The sequence below is a fragment of the Terrapene carolina genome, unplaced genomic scaffold (genome assembly GCF_002925995.2).
Source record: "Terrapene carolina triunguis isolate 2854851 unplaced genomic scaffold, T_m_triunguis-2.0 Scaffold227, whole genome shotgun sequence".
Lineage (NCBI taxonomy): Eukaryota > Metazoa > Chordata > Testudines > Emydidae > Terrapene > Terrapene triunguis.
The window spans coordinates 2921611-2931894 of NW_020664578.1; the positions used below are offsets into that span (position 1 = coordinate 2921611).

The 10284-nt window shown below is 47.6% G+C and overlaps 1 protein-coding gene across 1 annotated transcript; it reads right to left on the reverse strand.

Annotated features, from left to right (window-relative positions):
* Positions 1 to 3143: 3143 nt before the first annotated feature.
* On the reverse strand, positions 3144 to 9307 carry TXNIP (thioredoxin interacting protein). Its single transcript, XM_024210127.3, has 8 exons — positions 8999 to 9307; positions 7756 to 7828; positions 7498 to 7645; positions 6899 to 7001; positions 6356 to 6612; positions 5830 to 5986; positions 5329 to 5480; positions 3144 to 4907 (listed from the first exon to the last, which is right to left on the reverse strand). The coding sequence occupies exons 1-8, from the start codon at positions 9246 to 9248 to the stop codon at positions 4872 to 4874; spliced, it is 1176 nt and encodes a 391-aa protein (XP_024065895.2). The 5' UTR covers positions 9249 to 9307; the 3' UTR covers positions 3144 to 4871.
* Between the last annotated feature and the right edge of the window lie 977 nt (positions 9308 to 10284).

Consider the following 10284-nt stretch of genomic DNA (forward strand, 5'->3'; position numbering starts at 1 on the left):
TCTCAAAGAAACCTGCGCAACACACGAAGCCTGGGTACTTCAAACCATGGGCTCGCTAAAGCTATCAGATTTATGGCTCATTGCAACACTCTAGAACCCACTCACCCTCCTTGGTTCTAGGCCAGCAGCGGTGTTAATGGCCCACTGCACCTAGAACGGTCTCGCGCAGCATTTCAACGCCGTATGCTAAACAATCTGTTCCACCTTGTGTTGAGCTGTGGCCCTTGGCGTACCTTTCCCAGACCTGAAGATGAGCTCTGAGTAAGCTTGAAAGCTCGTCCCTTTGCAGGGGCGCCAAAAGGGGGCGGGGGAGGGAGAGGAGTGAGTGGGGGGTGGGGTCTTGGGGGAAGAGGTGGGGCAGGGGCTCAGGGAGAAGGGGTGGGGGGGTAGGGCTTGGGTGCCGGTGGCTCCCTTCCCCCACTATATGAGAGCTTCTGCCACTCCTGCCTCTTTTGCCAACAGATGTTGAGCCAATGAAAGATATGACCTCACCACCTTGTCTCGACTATCCAGCCCCAGGGTGAAATTACCTAGCACATGGGGGCCTGCAGTGGGACTACTACCCCACCAAAGGTTTTTAAAGCCAAGTTTGGAAGCTCAGGATCTAGAAACTCCCCTGAGTACTGTGTCCAGAACAGAGATGTGCTATAGTTCAGTGATTAACCATTAGACCAGTCTACCACGGAAAGTGGTGGCATCTCCATCTTTTGATATCTTCTAATCTAAGCCTTTGTCTGCCTTTCTGGAAGACGCTTTCGTCAAACACAAGTTACTGGATTCAATACAGGAGTGACTGGATGAAATTCTCTGGCCTGTTAGCCCTGTGCTGTAATGGTCTCTTCTGGCCTTTAAATCTAATCTTTGAATGTACAAGGGTCAGTCATTCCTTCTTGTCCAGCACGCTGGAATATTCAGCAAGAAGATCTGGTGATTTTTAGTCAAGGGGTGAAGTTCCACTTAATTGATGCTTAAATCTTTTCAAGCTCATCTCTTTCTTGGCCCTAAATCATTTTGTATCTCCTCCTGGATTTCAAATAGACCCAGTCTTGGGTGAGATTTTAAGCCCCTCAGGGCAAGGCCGGTCTGCACTGTTTTTGCCGAACATACCGTTGGGTACTTGTCTTAAGCAGCCATGCAAGCGGGTAGTAAAAATTAAGTTGTGGGCAAAAACTGGTTGAAACGTAAGTGTAATGTGGCACTTTCCATCCCAAAGCATTTCAAATGATGGGCCTGATCCTTCTCCTATTGATCCCTTATGCACACAGCACCAGTGATATGCAGCCACTTCTGGGGTAGCAGAAAGGCAGATGCCAGGGGTGGGATAGAGAATTTTTTGTTATCAAGGGTAATCAATTACTCTTAAGAGCAAGCCATGGGACTTTTAGTAGCCACATAAAATAGACAGGACCTTGGGGATCAAAGTTTCCATCTTAAAATATTCTTACATTTTCCATCACAAGTATTTGCTTAAGAGAAGGTGTTATTTTGAAGATGTCCTTAATACAGATTTTGCTGGGGGAGGGGAAGGAGACGGTCAGTTTTACAAACCTTGCTGCTATTTAGGAAGCTCAGTTATGCATGCAACTGATGAAAGAACAACATTCCTTTGATCACGTATGTGCCTTCTCATTAATTACAATCATGTGAACTCTTAATTTGCTGCCACCACTGTTGTAACAGGGCGGAGGTCTACACTTAAAATGCTGCACTGCTTCTGGGAAGACCCTACCTATGCTGTCTCCCATCAGCACAGGTAATCCACCTCTCCAAGAGGTGATAGCTATGTTGACAGAATTCTCCCATTGACTTAGCCGTCTACAGTTGGGGTTAAATTGGTTTAACAGCATTGCTCAGGGAGTGTGGATTTTTCCACCCCCCTGAGCAATGTTATACCAACCTAGTGTAGACCAGGCCAGTATGCGGTGAATTAAGTTGGCTCTCTGCAGTATGGTCACCAATTTTGGTAAAGATCGCTAGCAAATCAAGCACATATAAGCCTCCGCATCATCCTAGTGTCTGAGCACCTCGGTTGCTAAGGGGTTTAGCCTCAATGCTGAATTAGGGGAGTATTATAACAGATTATCTGCAATTTTCAGCAAATCTCTTAATCAGTGGCAGAACTGACTGTAGAGCTCTCATTCAGACCCTTAACCACAAGGAAAAGATATAACACCAGAAGGAACAGGCTTAAAAATGTTGAGGGTGCAAAGTTTGGTTTAAGATCCGGTGGCATAAGGAATACATAATCTGCAATATCCCCGATTGGGGGTAAAGGGTTGATGGGTCAAAGTACAGGCATTGAGATATGAGGGTATGAAGTTCATAAAGTGGTTATGTTTGGGTGTGGAGTATAATGAGTGGATATGATTATGAGGATGGATTGACCCTCATTTGGTGAGATTTAATGTTCAGGGAGTTTATGGTTCCAGTTCATATGATCCAACGGAGAAGGTCACTTGGTCCCTTTCTCGTAGTGGGAGAACGATGTCACTCTGGCTCACGCCTCCTGGTACTGTCAGTGATGTGCATCTCATCTGACCTCCTGTATAACTTGTATCCTCCCTCTCTGCTTGTGTGAGACCACTACAGGACCTATGCTCTGTGAAGGTGTTAGTCTCCATGTTAAAAAGCAGAGGCAGAAGGAAGCAGAGAATCAGTGACTTTGCCCTACGTCACACAGTTGGCTAGCGGACAGCTGGGAATAAAAAGGATGGTCTCCTTAACCCCAGGACAACCCAGCACCCTTTCCACTGGATCAAGCGGTTTAGCATTTAAACAGCGCTATTTACAATGGGACTGGAGTTGGACACAGGCTCCCATTGACTTCACTGGAAAGTGGAGGTGCTTTGGCCATTAAAAAATAAAAATAAAGTCACTGATAAAAGACAGGGACTGTCTTACAGGCACCTACATTTGAAAGTTTTGGCCTTTGTGTTGCAGACTATGAAACCCAAGTGGCTGCTGGTTCTCCTCCCCCAGCAATTTATTCCCCCTCCCCGCAATGGAATTGGTAAGGTGGTAACTTGGCACAATATCCTAAATCACACCAGCTCTGAAGGTTCACATCAGTTTTACAATATGAGCCCCCTCCTTGCCCCACCCCCAGTAGAGAAGTTTCCACCCAAGAACAATGGAGGCTTTGGTTATTTCAATTGTCTTTATTAAAAATGTCACCCCACGGGGGTGGATATAACATCTTAAATTGTACAAATATAAAAACTTTCCAAAACAAATACAAAAAAACAGTAGAAAAATTCAGTACACTCGATTCGTGTCATGATAGGCCGAGGCAGCTGCTAAGGCTCACGCAAGCTTGGTTCTGCCAAATACAGATGAATAAACACTTAAGACATGCAGTGCGCTGGGTTAATGAATACACAAGAGTGGGGGGAGGGGGGGGGGAAGTGCTTTTTTCTGTGTAAGGGGAGTTAAGATACTAGTTCCTTTCTCCCCCCCCCCCCCCCAAAAAAAAAATCCCCCACACACCACAAAACCTTCCCAGTCATTTTTTTTTTTGGTTTAATGTTTGCCTAAATTGTGACAGCCTCGCTTTAGGCTACGTGCCTTTCCCCCAGGTGTCTGGACATTGCACAAGATAGTTTGACCAAAACTTCTCCAAATGGTGCCAGACAGTGGGTTTGAGACTTGTGCTTTGATCCGCAGGCAAGGGACAGCATGAGACAATTCTCAGGGTTTGCCTGGGCACAGAGAGGTTTGTTATTTCTTGGGCCGTCCTTGAAGTGCAATCCCAGCCAGACTCCTTCGTGCACCCGCTGAGGCCAATTAAACCAAGTAGTAGTGATGGCTGGGTTGGGGTTTTTTTGGGTGCACTAGTTTATCTGCACAAAGGAAGATAAAAATTCAAAATGAAAGAGGACGGAGATAGTGATTCTGAACAGGACCATGGAGTTTGGCTTACACTTGTTTAGCAGAGTCACAAAACTCAAAGTCAAACAATAAATGCTACCAAAGAAATAAAAACAAGTCATATGACACTGCTTTGAACTGACTGTATACAACTCTTGGCTTTGGAGACATTTGGACTGGATAATGTTTCATTTGCTTGTTAGAACAAAAAAGACAGACATGCATAAAATATCCTTCCCCTTCTACAGGGCTGTTATGTTCTCACTTAACAAGCCTGTGGGTGGATATTGTCAAATAGCAATGGAGGGAAGTGATCTCTTCACTTCTACCTCTTGCCAAGACACAGAAGTGTTTCCACCAACACCCGAAATCCTCAATCGGAGGATTGTAAAAAGCTTTGCTATTTTCAAGCACAAGTAACAATCCTTGTAACAGAGCAACAAGCTTACAATCCTAAGCGAGCAGGTTTCATTGAAATCTTCAGACACTAAAAAAACATTGATGAACAGATCATGTGTTCAAACATAACTGATCATCAGTACAGCATAATAACAGATTCAAGGCACAGTGATAGAATCTGCTGGCTTTGTGCCTCTCCCTAACAAATCAACTCTTAAGTGCTCTCCATAGAGCACACACCTTTTCCACCCCACGTACTCCCATTACAGTTTCTACACAAGCAACTATTTATTTTCCAGGGAGATTCTGAAGGGCTCTGGAGTGCAGGCAAGGCCCGATAGCCTCTGACCAACATGGCATTTCGCTCGTCACATCAAGTCTGTGCGCACAGCACATCTTAGAAGAAAGACCTTTACATCTGCCTTCTTCCGTACTGGCTGTGATTTTTCAGCCCGGTTGGAGCTACCCTACCCCACACTTCTTGGGATGTTTTCTTCCTGCATTCAGGGCTTTGAAACCCCGTTCTGAACTATGATTAGGTAATAATCACTGCAGATACAAAGTGAGTCCAGGAAAATAGAACAGAAACAGCTGCTTCTTGGCACTCACTGCACATTGTTGTTAGCATTGCAGGGATCAACCTGGGGAAGAAAAATAAGGCGGTCTTTAGACATTTGCTGAAGAATACTAACTTGTTAACGCCAACCAACTGCAGTCCATTTCCTAGACACATGACTCGAGAAATAAGTTCTAACTCAAAGCTACCCAGCTGAAGTAAGACGCACCAGCCGCATTGGACAGCTTTGCGCAAGCAGATGCAGTGTGGTTTTAGTGCATCCCTGGACAGATCCGCATCAGTATCACAAGGACCATTAATCTCTTCTAGTCTGTCGGTTTCTATCTTCCTGACAATACAGATAATGAGTCTAGCCATGTCTGAGCATTCTTGATACTGGTATGAATGCAAAGTCTCCCACCCCAGCTAAATCCTAGGCGTCTGTTTTCCAGCTCTATTTCCTTTGTGGCCGAAACCAGCCACGCAAGATATTCACCAAATCTCACCTCTGTGTAAGTGGGAGGAGGCATGAACTTGAACTCTGGGGCATACATGAAGATAGGACTGTCGAAGGAACTGTCAAGATCATCCAGAAGGGGAGCGGTGGGGCTCTCCAGGCGGTGATCCTCCGATATGATGTCCAGGTAGCATGGAGGCGCTGTAAAAAGAAGCTTATGAGCCCTACAGGATATTTGTGGAGCACAGTGCTTTGTGATGTGATCCCAGTTTTAGTCCTATGTTCAGGCCATTAGGATGAAGCAATCCACACTCCCTCTCCTCCCCTCATAGAGGTGGTATTTTAGAGCGCTCTCTCCCAGGACTACACAAGCCATGTTGTAGTGCTGCTGCAGAGGCACTTTAGCGTTGCCAGTGTAGACTAGTCCTAAGACTGAGTGTTCTACTGCATTTCAAGTGATGGCCTCAATGTATTGGAAGGTTTCAGAGCCGCCCCCTTTGCTAAAGACTAAAGCAAGTATCTCCATAGAACAGCACAGCACTCAGCTCACCTTCTGGAGCATCAGGGATATTGAGGTCCACCCAACTCATTTCAGAGCTAGTCTGGCTAGCCATGCTGGAGCTGCGGCTGGCAAACCCAGATCTGCTACCGATGACGAGAGGCAGCTCCAGAAGGATCTTCTTGGAGCCAGGGACGCTGGCATAGATCTGTATGAACAAGACCAGGATAGAGTTGGTTACTACATCATTACCCCGATACAAGAATTAGAGTCTGTCACATTAGAATTCCTAGTGAAACTGCAGTGATGTGGGGAAAGAACTGTGGTATAGATTAAGTGTAATCCATCCTTCATTGGTCAAAGTGACATGAGCTAGTGAATCATGTGCCTATGCTCCCATATACATGGAGACTAGTGTTGTAAGGACAACTGTACATGTCCAATTCCCTTATAATGGCATCCCTCATGTTCACTGCAGAAGTGGGCATCCTCTTAAAGCAGTATGGAGGAGCTGGAATCCAAGCAGCAGCTAGACTAAACTGGGAATAAAGGGCTGCTTTGATAGCGAGACCCTTACCTGCAAGAAGTACTCCACACGCAAGATATTGCAGCCCAGGATGGATGGTTTGATCTTCTTGACCCGGAGAGTTTTACCCCGCCAGCTCTCAGACATGCCCGAGATGATGGGGTTGCCTCGGACGCAGGAAAGTTTCTGGGTCAAAACCTTGGTCTGCCCGTTTGCCAAGTAGGTATGCTTGGAAACAATGGCTGCTTTGGGTACCACGATCCGGGAGCAGATGTTCTCAAAGTCTGCATTTATGGAGATATCATCACCTGGAAAAAGAGATATGGAAGCTTAGTTATGGAGAAGGCCTAAGGTCTTAGCCAGACCAGTATCATCGAGTAGGAAGTTCCCCTGATTCACAGTCTGCTTCCCTTCACTCACATTGCATTACATACTCCCACTTATGCCCACCACGCTCAGTTCCTTTCCCAATCTTGCATTTTCAGACTTCAAATCCCTGTCAGTTGTCTCATCCCCCTTCATACACTCTGCTTAGCCCTTCACCCCCCTCCTCCCTCACCATCCCACTCTCAAAGGAAAGAAACCAGATCTCACCTTCACAGAATCCTTTTCGGTCAATCCTGGCACTGACAGACACATGCCCATCAGGAATGAACAAGCAGGACACTTTCTTGTCTTTCTTGGCAGCGACTGGCGACTGGAAGAGATCCACAGGGAGATTGTGTTACACAGACGAAGAGGCCACAACAACACAATAACATCAGTCCGTGTCCCCCTGCCCCCCACACTGCCAAATGCTGTCTTCACCACCTACTCGGCTCCCCATTCTTGGAAGTTCTGTGTCTGCCTCCTGCCTGACCTTTGCCCTGTCATCTGTGTTTCAAACGAGCTGCAGTTTAATTTGTAACTCCAATGAGGCCCTAACATCCTGCATTATGGATAGTAGGTGAGACTCTCTGATGCTCAGACGGCTGCCCTCCAGAAGGCTGTCTCATGAAGCAGAGTACTAAACAGCCCTAATTGGAAGTCTGGACCACAGCCCCAGAGATAAGTATTTAATCTGTACTTTGCAGTAAAGCCAGTTAAAGAGATTCCTCAGGACAGTGCGAACATCCTTTTCTAAAGGACCTGAGTCACCACATCGCTCCAGCCACTAACACCCACATGCACAGACACAGAGACCTGATAATTACCATTAAGTCTGGAGTGTTGACATCAACAGGATCCATGACCTCAAAGTGCTGTTTTATCTCCTGAGTGTGACAGGATGGGCGATCCAAGAAAGCCTTAACCCAGTAATCCACACAGCCATACTTCCCTTTGAATGAGGTCCCCAGAGGCCTGCAATACAAGAGGGCAGAAGAGCCTGTTAGAGAGACACAGGATAACTAGAAAGGAAGGACTTTTAACAAGACTAGGATTTTTAGTAGCCACTTTTGGCCAATACCTACCCCTGGGGAAGCTCAAATCCAAATTTGTATTCATATTTGTTGCCAGGTCTCAAGATCACAGAGCCATCCTCATCTAGAAAGATTAAAGAAAAAGGAATACATTAGAACACACTGCCAACTGAGATTTTAAGCTTCATTACGCTTGTCCTGTTTCACAGCTGTAACAGTCAACACAGCTGTTGCATTGATACCCCCTAGACAAGAACAACCGAACACTCTGATGCCCTTTTAGAAGGGGAGTAATATTGCAGATCTAGGCTTGATGTTACTTTAACAGTCTCATTTTAAGACAGGCCAGCACCTGACTTCTGCTTCAACACAGCACTCTTCCCTTCCCATTCTCCTTCCCCACTCTCCCATAATCTATCTGCTACCAGTCTCCCGGTTGGAGCAGCCAGTAAAAAAAAAAAAAAAAGGAAGTCAGCCATTCAAGGCATTTCTCATCCCCACCGCTCTTTCATCTTAGTTTTCTCACCCTCTGTTAAGAAGCTCTGCCAAGTTTGACAACTCTGCCCACTTACAATTTGCCTGCAGGATTGACGGGGAACGTCCTGTTACAGAGATCCCGGAAATCCATACGCTTGCCAACAATCTAAACTTGCAGTTCCCTACGGTGACACCTGTTCTGCATACTGTACTTGCTTATCAATACAGACTGTACCCACATCTCTTCCTAGGAATCAAGGCAAGCCAGCGATTGCAATTGAATCGAAGGCTAAAAGGACTACTCTGTCATTCTGAGCTGCTCCTACATCTTGGAGGATACTCCCCACAGGCAGAAAAGGTGTGACTGTTCTCTGCTGGCTAAAATATCCAAAATTATACCTGCTTTTCTTCCTTAGCAATGTAGTGAGTATTAGTGGCTAGAGTTTTATTACTAAGTTGGAAATTTCAACACTAAATTCTCCAACTTCAACGAGTTTCCCCTGCAAGGCTAAAGTTTGCTCTTAGCCAGCTTAGTTAGGTCTGGCCAAGGCTCAAACGAAGGATTCGCGCTTCCTACCAGAGGACTTCATAAGACTCTAGCAAAAAGCCAGGAAGATGCAAATACTATTTGAGTCCGCCTCTTTCCACCCAAAACTTGCCTCTCTATAATGTATCAAGAAACCGTCTTTAAAAAGCCACCAATCCTCAGTTAAGTTTAAAAGCATCCCAGGCCTTGAATTTTACGAGCAAACGCTTAGTGGGAAACCCACACAGAGACACACACACAACACAACGACTCCTGAACCAAGGTTCTCACCCGTGGGATGATCATCCAGGCTGAGGACATCTTCATAGCGCAGGTACTCCATCTCCTGCTTGCATTGCTGGGATCCCTTGATCCAGACCACTTTGGCCTCCCCACAAGCCAGCACTTTCACGGAGCTGACCCGGGTGGTTTCGGTCACTTCCACCAGCACCCGGCCGGCCACCTTCTCGCCACTGCAGAAGACCTTGTCGGGCTCGCTGAAGACGATCTCGAAGGTCTTGATCTTCTTGAACACCACCATGGCGACTGGTTGCAAAGCAGTTTTGTTTCTCCCCCCACAAAAAGAGATTTTGCCCTTTTTTTTTTGTTGTTTAACGGGAGTGGTTTTGAGCCACGATCTAGAGGTTTTTAGGCAACAAGGACTTTTTTTAAAAAGTTCTAGATGCAAAACTGCAGAGAACTTTTGCAAAGAAATTCACCCTCTTTAAAGTTGGGCCCCTTTTTCTAAATGACCTAACAGCTGGAGTCCTAGGAGGGGAGACAATAGCAGGACGGGATCCTCCTGGTAGGCAATAGCGACCTTTAGTGCAGCAGCAAGAAGCGACCTCCTCTCTGCTGCACCCTGCAAAGCTGTGAGCCCGGGGAGAACCCGGGCGCTGCCTTTATACCCCCTCGCCCCTCCCTTCCCGTGTTGATCTCAGCGCGCCATGCTGAAGGCGCGTGGACAAGCGTCTTTGCCGCGTGATCAGCGCGCCCATTGGCCGCCGCGGCCTTGTTTACCTCCCCGCCGGCCAATCGCCGAGCCGACCGCGGAGCGTGGACACCGTGTGGCAGCGGTGCCGGCCGGAGTGGCGAGAGGCAGGCGTGGAGGAGAGAGCGACGGGGGAGCGGGCCAAGGAGAGGCAAGAAGGGAGGCGCCGCGAGCCAATCCGGGGCGGCGGGGCGGGATATAATGTTCTCGAGGAGCAGGGCGGGGGTGTGAGGGGGTTTTTGTGGCTGGGTTGTTGTTTCACTCCCAGCCAGATGTCAGCCCCCCCCTCCCCGCCTTGCCTTCCCTCTTCGGGGGGTGGAGGGAGGCTCCCCCCTGGATAAACTGTACGAGGGCAGCTGTCAGCCCCCCCCAGCACTGCCCCCCCGACCGTGGGGCCAGTCCCACAGCCCCCCTCCCCTCCCACTGACCATGGGGTGGGGTCAATTACACAGTCCCCCCACTCTTCACCCCACACTGACCATGGGGGGGGGTCAATTACACAGTCCCCCCACTCTTCACCCCACACTGAGGGGGGTTAATTCCACAGCCCCCCACTCTTCACCCCACACTGACCATGGGGGGGGGG